A 21,489-nucleotide genomic window follows, 5' to 3' on the forward strand; every position below is an offset into this window, starting at 1 on the left:
TTATAATTTTTAAATATTTTTCTTCACAAACATTTCACAATGTATTTCTTTACAAAGAACTGTATATGATTTTCTTTAAAACGGTATAAATTTTTCTTTAAAAAAAAACAGCAGGCCTCGTTATTGTTAAACCCTAATATGGAGACTAGACTCAAACTTGTGGTGCCCATGTGAGCACCACTGCTTATAGTCACATGCATTCTAACTGCTAAGACTGAACCAATGAGACACAAATTAAAAAAAAACAAACCACATTGTCTTGTATTTTTGCTGCAGGGCAAGAATGTAGAACATGCCATTCAAACAAAAAATAAAAAGTACATCTTCATCATGACATTGTCTTTAACACCCTTGTCTTTACATCAGCCAAGACACCGGGGCAGAACTGCATCTTTTGTTTGATAAACACGTGCTCTGGCCGGTCAAGTTACACTGTGCTGTAGAGATCTTGGCGCAGAGTCTGAGAAGAAGAAGAAGGCCACACAGATGGATCCACTCGCTTTTGTTCCCAAAGTAATCAGAGCTCTAGGAGTCTCTATGTCCCTACATGTCCAATCTATGACAGGGAGCAACAGTTAATAAATGAGCTTTGATATATCATATAATAGAAAAGCCGCCTCTGTCCTCCGCCTGATATATTGCAGTCAAAGGGAGGCTGTCATCACCTTTTGGATCGCTTACTTCAACAGGGAATTGAGGAGAAAAAAGCGAAAGAGCAACTATTGGCACACGACTCAGACAGTGACTGGACTGACTCGTCATGAAATGTCATTTGTCATCCATGATCATGTGCAGATGCTGCAATATCAAAAATCACTGCGTTGGAATATCAGTTAGAAATTAGTAATGCTATACGTGTCTAAACGTGAGTCTGGGTTCAAAAACCTAATTCGTATCAGTGAGAAAGTCTAGATCAGGGGTTTCAAACAATATAATATAAAATAAGAAATGATTTTAAATAATTTATTCATTTTAAAACTGTAGATAGAGTTTGAGACCCCTGGGCTACAAAATAAGTTCTTCCACTGAGGCGAGATGCAATGAAGGTGGTCTTCTATTCCAATAGGATTAACCTTGGTGCCACTTTTGAAGGCCTAGATGATAACAAGTGACTAATATGACATAATTAGATCACTTGTTCTTGTACAGACATGGGAATAAGGACAAGCAGTGGGAATCTGATGAAACCCAATGCAAGAGGGGCAAAAATAAGCCTAAACAGAACATTAGAGAAAGCTGAAATTGCCTACTCTGCTGCAAACTGTAGCTTGAGATTTATGTTTGTCCTTTTTTTCCACTTGGCTTTCAGTGTGGTTTTCAAGTCAAGTGCATGTTGAGTTGAATCATCAAGCTTTAGGGGTGACCTAATCCTGAAAGACTTGTGGCAGGAATGCCTCTCTGCTGTGGTCTGGATGAAACGAAAAAACAATAAAGCAAATTATACTGTGGACATTCGAGCCAGTGTCATTTTCAAGCGGCTGCGAACCACGTTTGCCAGGGCTGTTGAAAGTTTACTTCATTTTTAAGCAATTAAACATGTAACAGTAACTTCTTTTTCTACTAAAAATCGACTTTTAATCCTGTATGGCAGTGCCTTGTAAACAAGGGGTAAATTTGGTTGCCGGTCCTGAGGTCACAGTAACCAATGCATAGTTTTTGGCAGCCATCTGTGGTGCAAAAGGGATGCCCATGCTTGGGAAGTGCTAAATTCGGCCACATTTTTCCATTTCTCGTACTGAAGAGCCTCACTGAATGAGCCTGTCCCATCTGACCTGCTTTGTTTATGGTGAGCACATCATGTGGTTGACTTTCTCACACCCAAAAATGTCATTTTGCTGTGCCAGTGGGTACAACAAGCCCTCTGGGTTTTTCTTAAGGACCTTGGAGCATCTATTTGCAGCTTCATGCAAGAGAGGAAGCTACATACTAATTTATTTAGATACTTAACTGTAAGTTTACCAGTTTTCACCAGCTTTGTGACTTCTTTGGAAGCCTCAGAACCATAAAATGTCTGTGCAATCATTTCATTCAGTCTGGTGTTTAGCCGGTGAAAAAGAAATTCAGATTCTATTACAGAAGTGCAAGCCAAAATTCAAAGACTTGCCAAAATACATAGAGACAGACAACGGGGTAAAACAAGGGTAAACAATGGCAGGGCAAAACATAAACAAAACTTCAAACCAAAAACATAAATAATCATAACTACACCTGATAAAGATTCTTCTCGACAGGTAAACAAAACTTCAAGTTAAAAGCATTCGTAATGTTTTCGACCTTTGATTGAAAGTAGCATAATTTCACCTGTTCACTTGTATAGACCTGTTTTAGCTGGGTTTGTGATGTCTGAGTTGGGGGAAGGTGTGATGCGCAAAATGGGTGTTTTTGCAAAGGTTGTCTGAAAACATGCTTTATTTGTGTAGTTCCGCTAAGTGTCTCTGATAACTCAAAAATGGCATATTCCACCTTTTTGTATAAATGTTATTGCATTAGCCTGTCATTCCATCAAACTACGTGGCTAAAAAAATAACAGTAATTTACATAAAAACATATTGTGGTTGTCAAACTTTAGTGGTTAAAAGTTTAATTGGTTGGAAAGTCATTCTAAAAGCAGATGAGAAAAAGTCTAACATCAATTGTTTACAGATGTCACTTGGTTTGATGTTGTGTTTTTAAATGCAATGATATTCATTCATTTTAAGTGTGGCGAAAAACAGTTGTTTTTTGTAGACCACTATAATCATAACAAAAATGACAACTATTAAAGTCTCTATAAATGTTCAGTGTATTAAATTCAACTTTACAAGAGCCATCTAAATTCTCGATGACCAAACTGACCTATAAAACTCTCTGGGTTAAGGATAGGTGCACCACTTACACTGTCTGGCAAATTGAATTCTCTGGTGTGAGAGAAAGGCCAACGGCAACTGTTCTTTTGCAGGTCCCAAATGACATCGCTTTAACAGCAGCCCATTCTTTCCCAGACGGCACAGGACTCATTACCTCATTGGAAGGACATATTGTGGAATTGCGTTGATTCTTTAACTACATTTGGGTACCAATTTAGGGAGCTAAAGTCCTTTCGTGTGGCTGAGGTCCACCTCGGTCCCATTGGATTATCAAAATTACCCGTTAAACTCAGAAGCTTAGGAAGGTTTCGAACAGACTTACTGAAATGCCCATTTAAAATAGTGACAAAGTGGGAATACTTACAACAACAGAACAATAGGAACAGATTTTACAACACCAGGGACGATAAAACATAGTATAAAATTGGATGAAACAATTATCCTTGACATTGGGCTCTCATGTGGCACATATACTAGTCCTGGATGAACTGTGATACTTGAACTACACGTCTAGGATATTGGCAATCAGAAAGCTCTAAAAAGGGTTTCCATATGAGTAAAGAGAGAACAGGGAACTTCACATGCGGACAAACAGGAGGTCATCTGGGGCCAATATCTTTTATTCAGTGAAAGGCTGCTTATTAACATAGGCTATCAATCACGTAAAAGATATTTCATAAAGTCATGAAGTCAGCATTAAAACTCCAAGCCCTGCCTCCATGAGGAAAAGTATCAGTAAGCTGGTAAGTACCTTGATGGCTGCTGTAAAGGTTATGGTTGAAACTAGTCTCTGCTTGCAAGTTTTATCCTAATTCTCAGTCTGGAACCTTTTCGTGTATCTGCTTATGCATCCGTGAGAAAGAGGGTGTGGGGGGGTTCCTTGTGGTGACACTGAAAGTCTTAAAATGTAAAAGGAGTAAAGGAGGGCTCAAGATGGATGAGGAAGAGGGCTTTCACTTGACAACCTGTGGAAAAACTGATGGTACCATCACACCATTTCTCTCTACATTCAGAGTCTCTTTTCTAGCATTTATTCCTCCTTCATCCTTCCCACACTCTCTTTTTATCTGGTTAGCTTCAGTAGTAGGCTGCAGCAGTGTTTGGGAGCAACTAACCAACAACAGAGAGGCTACTAATTTATGTCATATTTTATCGCGCAAAAAGTCAAACAACCAGGTAATGATTAAACATGCTCTCCAAGTAAGTTTCTCTCAAATAACACCACGAAGACCGATTTATTTTAGCAAGTCGCTTTATTTCGATGGTTCATTCTAACAAACTGGAGCTCCCTGCAGTTTTACATTCATTTTTTTCAATGTAGCAATAAAAGCTATAATCCAGCTTTTTGTTACAGTTTTTAAGGAGTTATATAATTGTGTTGTACTTGTTTGTTAGTTTGTTTTATTTAATTGCATTTACTGCAAATGTAGGTGTATAATAAATTAGGTATGATGTTGTTAAACCACTTGATAACCTAATGTGTTTTTGTGCTAAAGAAATTTTGCTCTTAAAGTAATAGTTCACCCAAAAATGAAATATCTGTCTTCATTTCCTCACCCTCATTTTGTTCTAAACCTGTATGAGTTATTATTTTATTATTATTTCTATACTATTATAGTATTTATCAGTAATTTGAATTTGCTTTCATTTTTTGTATTTTCCATTTTCTTTTTAATTTTAAGTTTTAGTCATTCTGTTATGCGCTTTTGTCATTTTTACTACTTTTTTTTTCTCTTATTATTATTTTAATTTTAGTAATTGTAGCACTAAAACAGGGTAACATTTCTAGTTTTTAAAGTTTTTCATGTAATATTTATATTTTATTTAATTTCAACTTTATTTAAATTATAGAAATGATTTTAATAGTTTTAGTTAACAATAAAACACTGCTATGGAGCTCAAATAAATAAATAAAAATACTGTGATGAATGACCCCCTTGAATTTCATTGGGTCCATTTTATATTAAGTGGCCTTAACTACTATATACTTTCATTTAAATTAATCATTTGATGCAATGCACTTATTTTGTACATGTATGATTTTTACATTGTACATTGTACTTACAGTTTAAACCACTCTTAATTATACCCATACCATCAAACCTGTCCTTAACCTTACCTGTATCCCTCCTCAATAGCAGCAAAAGTGTTTTGCGATACAATATGAACACAATAAGTACACTACTTATTTTTGATGTAAGTACATAGTAGTTAAGGCCACTTAATATAAAGTGGGACCAAAGAAAGTCATTGACATAAGCGTGAGTAAATGATGACAGAATTTTCATTTTTGGGTGAACTAAAAACAAGTCCAGTCTTCCTGCTACTCATTCGAGATGCTTGGGTCACGCACATGATGCTCGCCAGAGGTAGGTCAGAGCGTTCAATCTAGTGAGAGGATTTCAAAAGCGTGCGACCCCACCCCACAGCTCCAGCGGAAGAGTCTGCACTGATGTAGTGCAAACCTGTCTCCTCTTTGCCTTTGTTTTCACTAAGGCCCGATGATTCTGCAAAGCATTCTTAAACAAGATAGGATCACACACACACTTAGGGTCTAATGATAAGCAGCTGCTGCTTAAGTGATTTCAGAGCCTGCTTTTTAAAAACATGGTCAACTCCAATGTAATCCACCGTTCCAGGCTCTTGGACGAGCGTAGTTGTGCTGAAAACCTGGACAAGAGAGAAAACGGAGTGACTTTGAATGGCTGTCGTGTGTTCGAAATTGTTCCAAGTGGCCCGACGATTAGTTCTTGCACTAACCCTGATAGAACATCCCATTATGACTGACAGACATGAAGAGCTTAGCGAAGACGACAGAAAAAGCATAACTTAAGGAGGAGGGTCAAATGCGAAGCTGGATTACAAAGTCATGACTTAAACAGCGATCACATCAAAGTAGGCTTTGCGCGGAGATTTGATGCTACGTGACAATGTGAGGTTTTGTTCTGGGAGAAGTTCTCCATGAAGGGAATCCAGATTAACTGGCCACATATCAGTATCATTTAAAATCAAAATTCACCCAGGACAGCGAATGGTGGGAGGACACAGTCTCAGAAAACAACATGTCTTTTTCCTTTCTCCACCACTGAAGAACTTACAAAATGTAGGTTGATGAATTTGATTAGCGGTCGAGAACGGGAACACTCCGTAATGCTAAGTAGCCTCGACTGGTACACCCAGTTTATGGTAAATGAGGCATTTAAATGTTTCCCCTCCTCCTCTTTTGATAAAATTGGCAGATAAATCTGTATCAAGTTTGTTGAGTGAGAAAGGACTCATTTTTATACAAGGATGTCTGTACAGCATCTGGGTTTATTAGTATTGTAGGTCCTGACACACTCCTCTGAGGTTTTAAGTCTGTCTGTCAGAAGTTTGGCTTAACAATCCAAAGAGTTAAAGTTTTGTTTTCACATGAAACACAAAGCCAACACCTCAGGCTTTTCACTTAACCTCAAAGGTCCAGAGTGTCTCAGGCCTGGCGCAAATGTTAAAATAAGGTTATAAAATACAGGGCATGGAAGGAAAGCGATACACAGTTCCAATAGGACTATTATATTGCCCTTTGCAGACAAATATAATCATTTTGTTTTCTGTTTTGCTATTGTTTCTAAGCATGGGTGACATCCAACAGCAAACTAGACAGTTGATGAAATCGTATAAACGTCCTCCTGTGTTTATTTAGAGAAATCACATTCACATAGACTACACATCAACACAAAGTTACAACGTAGATGATACAACTAGAACTGCTGAATGCTGTTGTTCGGCACATTTAATTCTTATATGGCACCATGATCTCTTTGTGTGTCTGATCAGGATCAGGTGAAACAGAAACTGTTGCCTGAATGACTAGTTGATTTTAGAAATGTGTAGTTTTGCACATCCTTAATTGTTGCTTTCACAATGTAATGTAAGTTTTTGAAGAGTGCTGTTTTAAGGGACTCACATGATCTAAGTATGTCAGAAATCCTTTAAACCACTAATGGCATATGGAAAATGCTGGGGGAAAAGGTCAATATGCAAAGTCATAACTTTCCAAATTAACAGATTTGTCAGTTCACTCAAAACTAATTTACAAGCGACAAGCGTTTTGCACATCAAATACATGGCAGTATTCCTTCACTTAAAGTATTCGCAGTATGTGACCACATGAATAGATTTTTACAGAGCTAAGCTCTCACTCAAATCCATGCTAAACCAGCATGTCTGTATATTAGCATCTACAAAACAGGCAGTGTGTGTGTATGTGAGAGGGAAAGTGTAGGATCTTACTGGAGCACATGTTGATCTCTGTCCCGCGCACGCCATAGTAGCCTGACGGACAGGCATGGAGACACTCGCCATACTGCCTCATCCTCTCCCTCCTCAGGAACAGGAAGAGCTTGGGTTGGCAGTTCATACACCCGTTGTCCTTGGAACACACCGAGCAGCCTTTACAGATGGGATAAGCTCCATAGCTAGCTGCAATGAAGCAAGACACAAAACAGATACTTTTACCAGCTTATAATACCAAGTAACATCTTGACTTGCCAACACTCTTCGTTTCTTTACCACTTGTCACTTGCTATTTCAGTAAAACACTGGTGATAACTGATCACAACGTAAAAATAAAATACTGCATTCAGCTATTTATGTGTATATACTGTAAAAGAAATGAAGTGCTAAAATGCATTTAAGATGCAAGTTTAATTTACTGACTTCATCACATTTGTTGTAAAATATATGCATTTTAATAACTTACAGTAGAAACTGACATATTGTCTGTATTTGCCCTTGCATGCAAGCTGTTTTCCATTCTAATATGAAATAGTCAAACACTGACACCTGTATGCAAATGTGTATTGAATAGTAAACCAATACAAATGCAAAAAACTCTGAGGCTTTCCTAAGAGTTTGGTGAAAGATGCTGAAATACATGAAGACTGCATCCCATATGAATTTAATATTAAATGCAAGTTTGTTTGCTTAAATACATGACTATTGGCAACTCTAATCCTGACCTACAGTAGTAAGGATACACAGAATGTACTGTAAGTAGCAAAGCAAAAGCACACATTTTTACCCGAAACAACTTACTGTACACTTACACTTACTGAGGTTAAGTGCCTTGCTCAAGGGAACATGGTGATAGCTCATAACTTGTGTCTTGCAACCGAACCAGCAACGGTAAGTTGTAAACCACTACACCACAGAGCAAGCTAACTGCAAAGTGCTTTGTTGAACGGTTAAATGTGTGCCGCTATAGAACTGTCACAGACATTTTCATTGACGCATAAAACTTTCACTGACTAAAGAAACTGTCATTACTGTGACACTAGCGAGGCCTGACGTTTTTGCAGAGGAAACCATTTTCAATGTGAGCAGCACAGTGATTTGAATCAATGCTCAACTCCTGTATGTAGAGTTCAGACAGCCGCTGAAAGCCCAAAACCGCATTGACTCTGAGCAGGATCATGTTGCTAGTAGAAGACAAAAGAGCCAGTAACGACCATACCGTTTCACAATAAAGGTCTCTTAATGTAAGTTCCTTAGCGTCCTCTTTACAGGAAAATGTCCTTGGGCGCACACAATAGCTGCAAAGCAGAGACATTGCTATTGATTGAAGCCAAGTTTTAAATATCACAAACCGAGATAGAGTAACAGTCCGAACTGGACGACCCACCACAATGCTTTATGAAATATCATGCACTTCGCTGACCTTTTCCCATTCCCTTTTTTTCCCATAATTTTTTCTTCAGTCTGAATAAATTGGGAATCCAATTTCAGCATGTCTTCTTAAAGATTTTATTTTTTCATGTAATAAGTGCCATTTATAAACATTTTCCATAAAATTATACAAGATAAATCTTCAAGAGAAACCACACAAGAGGAGTCAAGGTTTGCTATTTAACACAATTCTTTCATTCTCATCTTTATAATTTTGTCTCAGTCTGCTTCTTAACAGAGAAATTTCTAGTCAATGTCTCATTGTTTTAAAAAGTTTGCTCCCTGGAAATTCCCAGAATGCACCTTAAAATCAGTAAGCACTGGCAGCTCCCTGTTCACTTAATGCAAATGTTGTCGTGTTTATGTCAATGTTCAGGTGAACGAGGTCTTTCCTAGTGCTCAAAACTGTATTAATGATATACTTGGGGTCGAAATGAGACACAACCTCATGCTTTAATGCTAATCTACCATTTCAAATTTGATAAATGCCTGAAAATGTTCCTTAAAAACAACTGACTGCTTGAGATCAGATTCTGTTTTATACAATATACAATTACTTTTTTAATCTGTTGTAGTGGAGGTAGTTCTTTAAAAAATCAGTGATGTCAAATTATAAAAATACGTTTGTAATCACCAGACAACATTTATGTTAGCTATATGCCACACAGGCAGTACTTTGCTTTACAAACAGTCTAATTTACATTACAAAAAAACATGTATGTATATATATAGTATGTAGAGAATCATGCTGTTTTCATGGTAACAAAAAATAGACAACTTTATTGTTGTAGCTTGTTTCATGCCATGTGACCTTGGTGTTTTTGTAATGAGGAAATGATCTGGACACATTTTTTCCCAAACCACACTTAACGACATATGGTATACAGTTTGAACATGTTTATAGAAACCTGACATTCACCGTAAATTGGTAAAAATCTCCCCAACTCAGCCCACACACTTCAGACCTGATTGCGATCATAGTGCAGAGATCGGGCGGAAACTGGGACTGGCGTGAGGTTGGAACTTCAAAAAGCCGAGAACTATCAGAGTGTTTCCCTTATTGAATTTCCCTAATCGAGGGTGGTATGGCAATATCACAAACCATTTCCCCTGTTCCTTAATCATAGGGGTGTTATTTCTTTCATCCCACTGTCAGAGCTGTTTCAGCAAAGCCTTGTGGCACTTAAATGATTTTTTTAACTGCTGCTGTCAACATGAGCTTGAACAACACAATCGACCTTGAATGATCGAATCAGCACATTGATCGCCTGGCACGGTCATGCCATTTCCCTTGATGCCTAGCGTTTGGTTGTTATCAACTATACTGCATGACATTCAGACCTGTATTGATGGGATTGTGCTCTCACTGGTCTAGCAATTATCAATGGAAAGAATAAGAGACACAAGACGTTTTTTGCCTCATTTGAGATTTTTGGATCAGCAGCATGTCTGAGGACGGCTTTCCCAGCTCTGACCACAGGCATGTCAAAAAAGACTCTGATATCTTGCGCTTATAGCCACAGTGTCCAAAAGACACACCCTAGAGCCCACAGCGCCCACACATTACGGAAGAAATCTTTTTACCGCCAGCTGATTTATACCTGAAGCTATGACTGGAGTCTTCCATTCTGCATCGTATTTTCATCAATTCATAGAGGGGATCAAATTCAAGCTCTAAGCCAGAAAATATGATGGCTTTCCAATATCACTGTCAAATCGGGTTTTAAAGAGACACTGGGACCCAAGAGGGGAAACAAACAAGAAACAGTGCCTCAGTGGGACCTTATTCAAATTCTGCATTCAACTCTATTTATACTTAAACTTGAGCTAAATAGAAATTAAAGTTATGTTAAAATTATTATGTGCCATTTACGGCCTCGTTGTTTAAATTAAAAAAAGTCATCCAAGAACAACTGAATGATCCAAGTGGCTTTCATACATGTAAACAACATCTCCAGCTATGTTTTTAAGTCACTCTAGAACGCTAATTATCTAAGCGTGTCGGTCTGGCAGAATTTTGAGTTCTATGTAAATTACAGTGGATAAGCCAAATTTGGCTGCTGAGAGTGCTTTTTGTTCCAAGAATTATACCAGCATGAGCTATAAACTTTACCATAGGTCTGTCATGTTAACCTGCTAAAGTGTTACTTGCGCTGACACAAATGTATTATGGAACTAGAGAAGAAGAATTTCTTGTTGATTTTTTTTTGAAGAAGAAGAAGAAGAAAGAGGAACACATTTCTTGTTTTAGCATTGCACAAATCCACCCCTTAATTGATAACAAAATAATACATCAGGCTTACACTCATAGTGTCGATTTCTCATCCAAATTTCAATTTGTGTATCATTATTAATAATCCAATTAAAGAAAAGGATAATATCCCCTTTTTTTTTACAACATTGGACCTCACTGACTTTTAATGTACGCACAAAAAAGGCAGAGACATTTTTCAAAATATCTCCATTTGTGTTCCACTGAGGAACAAAAGTCATACAAGTTTCAAACAAATGGGGTAAATCAAAAATGTTTAGGTGAACTATTCAAGTAGAGTGTTGATATGCGTATTAGATGTGCACATCAATGGCAGACAATTTACTGAACTTAATATACACAGTTGATCATTAAAATGTGTAAATGAACAAATAATCATTATAGGTCAAGGCAAATTAAAGCACATTTTCAATATACGTAAAAAATAAGAATCAAAATCACAACTTGGGAAGAAAAAGACAACAGTTAACATACTTTGCTAAAACTGATGCAATTTTTATTAATAATAATGCTGAAATTTAAATTCTGCAGCAAGAACTTTCCTTATTTAAATGGAGCATTTGTCAACCTCTGTTGCAAGTGCATGTAGGTACAGTAATATGTGATGGCCTTTGTAACACATATATTATAATGGATTATTACATTTCATAATCAATGTAATTATGTTGCTTTATACCCATATTCAGTAATAAAATAGGTTGCAAATGCATTTTTGACCTAACAACCTGTGCACTCTTTGAACTGCCCTTTCCCATAACAAAGCAAAAGAGTTTACACTGAGAGCGCGGGACAAATGTTTCACGAAACCAAAATATGCAAGTGCCTTCTTTCATCATGCATTAAACGATCCATCTACAACCTAAACAACTGTTTTTACAAAGGTCTTGTCCTCTTTGAACATCTGTGCTAAAGACACCACAACAACTCCAGTTTACTGCAGTCTGATCAGAAGACAACACAATTTCTGCAAATTGTCTAGAGTGTGACATTGTTTTGTGTAAAAGAGCCAATAAACAGTTCGGTCATACTGTCAGCCAAGCATGAGGTTATATGAGTGAACTCAAAAGCAGCAGTACAAATGGATTAGAGGTGAATGTCTTAATTTGTTGGGGGAGCAAAAAGAAGTGTCGTTCCTCTTGTGAAGATGTTATTATGTTCTTAGCTGTATTTTCTTCGTTCACCACATTTTTTCTGGGCACTTACTTTTCTCTCTCATCTATAATTGGCACATCACTATTGACATCACCTCTCAGGAAAATCAAATGGCAGGTAAGGCATCCATCTGCTGACAAATATTAATCTGCGGACAATAGTGCAATGAAATGGAACTTAAAAGGAGTGAAATATCTGGCCAACAATAATCTGTGCTAGTTTCACTGTGCCCAGTTTCTGTGGGGAGACTGTGGTTCATTCAGGTAAACGCAAAATCCTTGGTCCTTCATTCATGCGAATCACAAGCTCATAACACAACATATGACGGCATTGTTGGAGTCTTTTGCCTTCATTCAGCTTTGGCTGGCTTTGTTTTGAATCCTGATCAACAGTAATTACAATGTGAGTGAGATCCAACAGAAAAAAAAAAAAACTGTCTAAGGTATGTTTAAAGACTCTCAAACAACCGTGACGTTCATCGCCTTGGGCCAGCAGAGCTGGGAAGAAGTGGCAAACCCCCACCTCAAACAAACACTGCCAACAACTTCCAGTGATCTCTCTTTCTCACACTAACAAATGCCTATGACATCATCCCTGTCCCTGCAATCTTGATGATATCATGCGTTATATGATATGTCAAGATTCAAAAGCTGTAAAAAGTTAAAATACAAAAAAACTTGGGAAGGGGAAGAGGAAACTATGACGAATCATTGTATCTGCAACATTGAGGCTAATTTGATGTTCGTCCAACTAGGTGAGAATAGTTTGACAAACAGGAGATTATTCTCTTTACCTCTTCGCACATGGCATCACACTACTAAGTTAAGTGAAAGTGGGATCATTTACAGTTTGATTCTTCTTAATATTACACATCGTTTTACAGATGATTTACATGACATTGTTACAATGGTGTTTTATAGTTAAAGGCACCAACTAAAATTGCAAAATTAATGATTTGTTGAGCCATAAGTTGACATGTCAGACGACTCGAATAAACAAGAGGAATGAATCTCTTGCTTATAGTTTCAACGCATGGGATAGCACTTTCTTTTTTTATTATTATTTTTTAATGTTACAAAAAAGTTACACACTTTACTTTTAAATCAGTGTTATTTTAGTATTATTTATATATTATTGTAATATTTAGACTATTAATTTTTAATTAGCTTTATTTTTATATTTTCAGTTTTTATTTTAATTTTACTATAAATAATTTTGTATGCTTTTGTCATATATATATATATAGATAGATAGATAGATAGATGGATAGATAGATAGATAGATAGATAGATAGATAGATAGATAGATAGATAGATAGATAGATAGATAGATAGATAGATAGATAGATAGATAGATAGATAGCTTTTATTTTTATTAACTGTTGTCATTTTAGTACTTCAACTCAACTTCAATCTTGTTTTAGGTCTATAAAAAAATCAATATTTTAATTTATTTCAGCTTGATTTCAATGATCAAAAATTACTTTAAAAAAATAGTTAACAATAACAACACTGCTTTAAACCACCAATCAAAATCCACCACACTGATCTATCAGAGAACAAATTAATAAGATATGATCCAATATACTAAGACCATTCAAAGTTCAAAGTTGTTATTGAGCAATAAGCTTCACATTACTGGGAATGAAGTCAGTTTTCATCGCCTGGCTCGTTTTGAAATTCAGTCATTATTTACTCATTGTGTCATTCAAAACCTGTATGAACCTTCTTCAGTGGAACACAAAAGGAGATGTTAGGCTGAATGACAGCCTCAGTCACAATTCACTATTCAATTGTAATCTCCACTTGTGGAAGGAAGAAAACCATATGGCTTTGGAACAACATAAGGGTAAGTATTTTTGGGTGAACCATGCATTTAGAATCAGAAACGCTCGTCTCTTATAATGGAAAAGAAACTGGGAGTATGCAATAAAACTTTCAGATCATCCACTAAAAGTGTGCCAGTCCCCACATTGTTCCACATGGTTGAAGACAGTACATGGAAAACTGCATCAATCCGCCCGCATTTGTTGCATGTGACTTTATTTGTCATGGTCATGGGTATGGAAATCACACTTTTCTGGAAGATGAATACACCAGAGCCAGAATGGTGGTATATGGCAAGAGTATGTTTTGCTCTACAGGCACATTTCTCCTCCAATTTAGCAGAAAATATGCTGGACTTCACCTCCGACTACTTTGCAGCTGGAAATAGTCAGGATTTAGGCATCCATGCCCCCCCCCCAAACTCAAGTTTACTTTAACAGATTGTACTGTATGCATATGTTTACAATTTAGGGCAATCCCATTACTTATAATGATTCTGCACCATGTGTCTGAGCAAACACATTTGTTTCACTGCACTGGCTTATTAGCTTAGTGAGAGTGTTCCTGTGATACAGGCCCGGGAGAAATGGCAAGCACCGATAGGTTTGCTGAATGGATAAATGCGATTGAATCGGTGGACTTGATATCCAAACATACCTTGTAAGCTCGGGCAGCTGGTACTGGTGTTAATGTTTGCTTGCAGTTGGCGCAAGACAAAAAGGGATTCAGGGGACCTGAGGGCAAACCTGCTGATGTGTATGCTAATACCCTGGCATGGCTTTTTAGTACGTAGAGAGATTGTAGAGCACACACACACATGGACTGATTATTGTTGACTTGTCTTACTCATTCAAGTAGTAATACGTAGTGAAGTCTTGGCCTAATGGTTAGAGAGTCGGACTAGTAACCCAAAAGGTTATGGGTTCATGTCTCGTACTGGCAGGGATTGTAGGTGGGGGGAGTGAATGTACAGTGCTCTCTCTCACCTTCAATACCATGACTGAGGTGCCCTTGAGCAAGGCACTGAACCCCCAACTGCTCCCCGAGCGCCGCAGCAAAATAAATGGCTGCTCACTGCTGTGTGTGTGCACTTTGGATGGGATAAGTGTCACGTCACTTTTTTTTCACTTTTTTACTATTTTTTCATAAATATGGTTATTTAATGTAGCCAATAATTTAAACTCTGTCTCTAAAACTGAGCTATAGTGTTTCCTCATTGATAAAACATTTATAAATTTATTTACTTGATTATAAGTCTTTAAAGTTTGGTGTTCATAACCAAAAGGTAGCTGGTTCTATCCCTGCGAGGGATGATACATGAGAAAAAGAGTTTATAGAAACAGATTTTAAAAAAGAATTAAATAATTAATTAATTAATTAATAATAGATAACATTTTGAAAAGTAGGTTACAAAGACACACTTTGTTCATTGCGCATAAGAATTTATATATATATATATATATATATATATATATATATATATATATATATATATATATATATATATATATATATATATATATATATATATATATATATATATTCTACAAATCTGTGGTGTAATCTTAATCAAAAAGTAATATAGTTAATAATAAATAAAATAAAAGCATATTTTCTTGTTGGATATCCTGTTTAACTCTGAAATATATAACATTAATTGGTTGTGAAAAGTGATTCACATTAAATTCAAGTAGGCTGCAATTAAATATGAAAGATTTGCCATATTGTAAATTCCCATTAAAAATGAATGCAATGTAAAAATACAATGAATAGTTGTTCATATGCTGCAAGCCTACCCAGACACTTTTTGAAACTGCCTTCAGCTCTCAAAGGAACAATGGGTGTTTTGAATGAGAAGTGAAATAGCACTTTCTCGTAAAGATAAAAAAGACTGCTTTATGTGTGGACCAAAGATGTGCAGGTGCTGTAAGGTGCAAAAGGCAATCTGTCATGACGGGCTATGTGTGAGAAGATATGGTTTATGTTACTGCACAGCTCACTATTTTTTTGGAATGGAATTTGGAAGTCAGCAACTTTTTCCACTCCATGAATTCTTCTCAGAGTGAGATGTTCTGTTATGTTCTCAGGTCTGTAGAAAAGAGGTGGGGTGTGGGTCTGAGAAAAGAAAGATAAAAGAAAGATATACACCAAAAAAAGAGAAGAGAATGCATCTTGAATATGAACTAAATTTTATAATTTTTTTCTTCCACTGGCATCATTAATTAGTTAATAATTATACTTACATTTATTAAAATGAATTAATCTATATTGAACTCTTTAATTTATGCTTTTAAAGACCTTAAAATGATAGCAGTGTAAAGAAAGTGGTACAGGAGCAAAGACAGGAGGGTGGTGGTGGAGGAGAGGGTGGGAAGTGGAACGGCTAAAATTAGCACACCTGTTGGTAATTTATCACACATAAACCTCACACCTAATTTTCACACCTGTGGCACAATGGGTTCTGAATCCCCCAATTCAGTCACACATGCTGTTCTACACACATGCTAAGGAACTAGCAGTGAGTTCCCTGCATGGAGAAAGAGCAACGTCACGGCCAAAGATCAGAGAAACAGCGTGCCTGGGATTTTTTCACACCATTGAGCATTAGTGGACCTAACAAGACCCTTCTTACTGCACCATAGAATATACGTTCTTCTAAAAATGCCAAACTCTAAAATTCCTTCAAATATCGTTGGCCTTGGAGTCAAAAGGTTGAGAACTAATGTGCATGGGTGGTATTGGTGGGTTTTGGTGTGTTGCTGTGCAGTTGCTACCCACCAATCTAAATTATATTCTGGTAGATATGAGTCAGTTCTGGTGTTTTTTTTCCTTTCATTTTGTCATCTGTCAGCAAAAATATTGTCGAATCGCTTGGAAAATTAATAGCACACCTCTTCTCAACCTACACAGTTTGAGGAATCATTCACATTCTTAACTTAACAGATGAATTACATGATAAAACTAAAACTAACACCTAAACGACTGAATCAATGCAAATAAAACAAAACCACACATACATATACAGACACACTACCCAGCAGACCTCCCTCTAAAACTGTATTGTTTGCCTTCACGCCTGAATCTGTGCTATGCTAGGAACATGAAAGGTATTACCTCATTAACCCTTTAACGAGACCTCTTCTCCACCTCCCTGGGTAAACCCTTCCCTACCAGGCCAGATCAGAAGTGATCCATAGGGTCAAAAGTGGAGAGCACCACGGGGGTGGCAGGCAGAAACATGCCGAGGAACCTCATATGGTCCCAACCACTGAGAGGGGACTTCAAAGCCTAATGCCCAAGACTGAGTCTTCTACTCCATAAATAGCTGCAGCAGACCCTCCAAAAACTTCTATTGAGCTAATTAAGCAAAAATTCAACAGGATACCACGCAACACCCATGCCATCGACTTCAAAAACGGCATGCATACGATCAGTATAAGCCTGAAAATTACAAAAAGAGGTTCTACAGTTGCGGTTTGCTGTACACATGGGTGGCACAATATATAAAATCTCCGTGTATTGTTACAAATTTGTCAAATCCCTGTGAAAACCTGGCAAGCGAGGACATGCCAGAACACTTCCAGATACTAATGAACACCAGGGCAGGGTTTTATGTAATGGCCGCTCGTCTCATCTGTTCCCCAGGGCAGAGCTTACACTAAAGAGTTCTATGATAATCACTCAACTTCAACCTCTTGTTGCTCTTATCAAAACAGACCTGTCTGGCAGCCAGATAAGTCTCAGATATGGCCCCTGTACGGCCCCGTACTCCCATAAACACGTTGGCCACATCATGCAACTTTCTTCTTTTGCCTTTGAGACATGAAAGCAGTGTTGATCTCGACAAAGAAGTTTTATGCTAAAAATGTTTATTGACAAAATTATAATGTAATGTTGCATCCACTGTAAAGATAAATTAACTATATACACAACATTAACATAATATTACAACTTACACTAAGTTGTTTTTTTTTTTTTTGCAAGAAATCTGCACTTTTATTCAGAAAGAATATCAAAATATGATCAAAAATGTCCCTGTCACTTACAAAAGACTTTTATAATGTTACAAAATTTCCTATTTCAAATACATTCTGTTCCTTTGAACTCTCTATTCATCAAAGAAAAAAAAATCCCAAGAAAAAAATGGATCACAGTTTCCATATTAAGCAGCATAATGGTTTTAATAATAAGCATATTAAAAATGATTTCTGAATAATCATGTGACGCTGAAGACTGGAGTAATTGCTGCTGAAAATTCAGCTTTGGCCTCACAGGAATACATTACATTTTGAAACATATTAAAATAGAAAACAGTTGTTTTAAATTGTAATGATATTTCAAAATATTACTGTTTTTACAGCATTTTTGCTCAAGTAACTTCAGCACTTATAAGCAGATAAGAGACTTCTAGCAAAAAAAAAAACAGTCTCTAAAAGAAAGTAATTGTTTATGCTGATAAACTTGTTAAATAATGTTAAAGAAATTGTTTACATGAAGAAATTGTTAACAAAATGCACCTATATACTAAGATTAAAATTGACTTGAATGAATTTGCTGACTAAAACACTGTAAAAAAAAATTAACAATGATTAACAATGTAATTACAATGATAAACTAGTAGTGACTATTACTGGAGTGTCGCCACTACATCCATTATTAGCACATGAACATGAAAACTACATATGACCCCTGCCTGTGGATACCTCCAATGTACCGTCCTCTCCGTGACAGCTGTTTACACAAGAGAAGACGGTGTGCTTCTGAGGTCTGGCTCTGGTTCAGATAAAATAATACACAGCTGAAGTCAGCCAAGATGTAATACAAGTGGATAACTGAGAGGATGAAAAAAGGAGGAATTTGTGAAATGTACAAGGATATTTTCTCTTTCCCTTCCTCCCTAACCTTTTCTTTACCATTCTCCCCCGCCTCGGGCCTGACCCCCTCTAAATATCAACTACTCAGTCGGTAGTTAAAGACAAATGGAAAATAAAGAGACAAAAATAAAGATATACTGAAGTCGCACAATGCATAAACTCACCACAATTGAAGTCCTCTGTATTCTGAAACTGAAGAGTCTGAGGAATGCGTTTCAAGGCCACATGCACATTAAAATCATAACTCAAGTTTGTGAATTTCCCCAAATTATGTGCAACAGATTACAAAGCACAAAACAGGGCTTTTCTCCCTCAGTTGTTTCCTATTTAGGTGGCACAATGCCAGACTACATAACATGCATGCACACGAACCAGCATCACCAAAGTCAACACAAAAAACAAACTACAATAACTGCTGCAGTACTAGACCGAAACTTCCTGCTATCACACAGCTCGTTGGAAAACTTGATTCTGATTCATCATTTGGCAATCATTTTTTATTATGACCATGTAACTGTATATCATAATACAATGATTTTAACTCAAATCAACACTGAACTCGTTACACATTTAACTGCAAGTATTTAACATCAATATATAAAATTAAATAAAAAGAGAATGATATAAGACCCCTCCATTTGGGGTTGGTAAGGATTTTTAATGTTTTTGAATAAAGAGTTTCATGCGTACTGAGGGTGCACAGAAATATTGTGAAATACTTTTTTACAGTTTAAAATTAACATTTCTAATTGAATATATTTTAAAATGTAATTTATTACTGTGATGGCAAAGCTAAATTTTTTGCAGCCATTAGTGTCACATTATCCTTCAGAAATCATTCTAATATGTTGATTTGCTGCTCAAGAACAGTTGTGCTGCTTAATATTTTTGTGGAACTGTGAAAAAAAAAAAAAAAAAAAAAAAAAAAAAACTTAAATAAGCCAAAAATATAAAATCAATAGTGTAAGCTTAGTAAATATTTTCCTGACATACATCACTGTGTACCTTATATATATATATATATATATATATATATATATATATATATATATATATATATATATATATATATATATATATATATATATATATATATATATATATATATATATATATATTAGCAAAAGGTTCTTTTTTTCTCTTGAGGGAACAAATACCTCACTCTGTGAGAGAGAACTTATAAACCATGTTAGTGACGGCATGATAGTAATGAAGTTAATTGAGCATTTTATACTTCTAGCCATAACAAATTCATAAGATTGACACAGAATTGCCCATTCATTTCCTATTTCCCATTGCAAAAAGCACACAGCTTATTATATAATAGAGAACAGAATGTTTTGAAGACCTTTTTGTTTAGTTCTGTTGCATTAATCGAGGTCGCATATGACTCACGACTCAATACGCAAACAAATACGCTGATTAGAGATACATGTTGGCTACTGCTCACAAACCGCTGACACTCACTTTCTCATCAACGGGTAGTGACCCTTGAGGACCTCTTCACATCTGAGATGCATGCTGAATCCTCACAGGAAAGAGAGGGAGGGCGGGAGAGAGACAAAGAAAGACAAGGAGCTTAGCGCCAGGGCATTATAATGACTACCATGCCTGGCCTTGATTAAAACCACACCAGGGCTTCTGGGTTCCACAGGCAGGCAGGCAGGCAGCAGGCAGGGTGTCTACCTCCCTTCCATGTTCTTAGAAAGTCCAGACGTCCTCGACCCAGACCCACAATGAAGACGGGCACAATGACAGGGCAAAGGGGATGAGACCCAAGCTCAATCCACGGACAAATTACAAGTGAGCGGTGTAGCTTTATTGCCCCTGACCGGCTCACTTCCGCACCATACTGAAAGCAAGGCGTGTGGATGGCTGGTTTGATGTGGTGTGGATGCGTAATTAGAGGTCCTATCAAGCGCAGGGGAACAGAGGAGGCCTGTCCATCTGTCGGGTGTTAGTGGGACGGGGAGGGGGAAACGGCAGCCCATTGCTCCCTCTTGTTGTTCCAGCGATTTGTGTAGGCGTGGATGTAAATATCCATCAGAGCTGGAGACAGACCTCACACGCCTGCATATGTATGTGTGTTTCTGTCTGAGGAAGCCTCTATAGCTCATGTTACAACAAGGCCTCGGCGATCGATTCGGACTAGGTACGATAGGAGGCTTGCACACGGACCGATGTTCTGGCGAAGGACAAACATAAATGCGGTACAGAATAGAACCTGGCAAGGCCTGGGAACACAAAGAGCCTACTCAAGGCAGTTCGATTTCTCCAACCCTTCCAAAGCACTTTGAACCACCAATTAAATTCTTCAAAATGTCCAGCACACTCAACTGACACTCCATTACCCTGTCTGTGCTCTCCCGTCCTTTCTCATATGGCTGGATCAGGATGGGAGGGGTGGGTGATTCATAGGGAAGTGCATAGTGCAAAAGACCAGCAAGGTTTCTTTATGTTCAAGCTCTGTTTCAAAATGTAGTGAACTTCCTCACTGCCTACTTATCTACATAGGCAACTACATTCTAGAACAGCATTCTAACTAAAACATAACCTCCAAATGATCAGTGATTTGGAAGACTCTACAGAAGGCAGGAATTTGTTAAAAACCTCTACATCTGACTCAATTTTAATGCAACACAATAGATTAATGTGCAAATTATTCTTTTTTCTTGTTGCAATGCTGTCTTGTAAAATAAGCAAAAAATTAGGCATCTCAGAAGGAAGCATAATCAAGATGCAAATTTTTCAGAAAAGATATGTTGGAAATGCACTTTTCATGTCTTAAAATGTTGGCTATGGGGGAAGCTCAC

General features: G+C 37.0%; 1 protein-coding gene across 1 annotated transcript in view; it reads right to left on the reverse strand.

Annotated features, from left to right (window-relative positions):
- Positions 1-21,489, reverse strand: part of LOC109106144 (R-spondin-2-like) — a 55,384-nt gene that overhangs the window by 26,354 nt on the left and 7,541 nt on the right. Inside the window, exon 2 of the mRNA XM_019119503.2 lies at positions 7,119-7,307. Coding sequence (XP_018975048.1) covers positions 7,119-7,307 — 189 coding nt within the window. The remainder of the gene's footprint in view (positions 1-7,118; positions 7,308-21,489) is intronic.

This window comes from Cyprinus carpio, chromosome B16 (assembly GCF_018340385.1).
Source record: "Cyprinus carpio isolate SPL01 chromosome B16, ASM1834038v1, whole genome shotgun sequence".
In the NCBI taxonomy this organism is placed as follows: domain Eukaryota; kingdom Metazoa; phylum Chordata; class Actinopteri; order Cypriniformes; family Cyprinidae; genus Cyprinus; species Cyprinus carpio.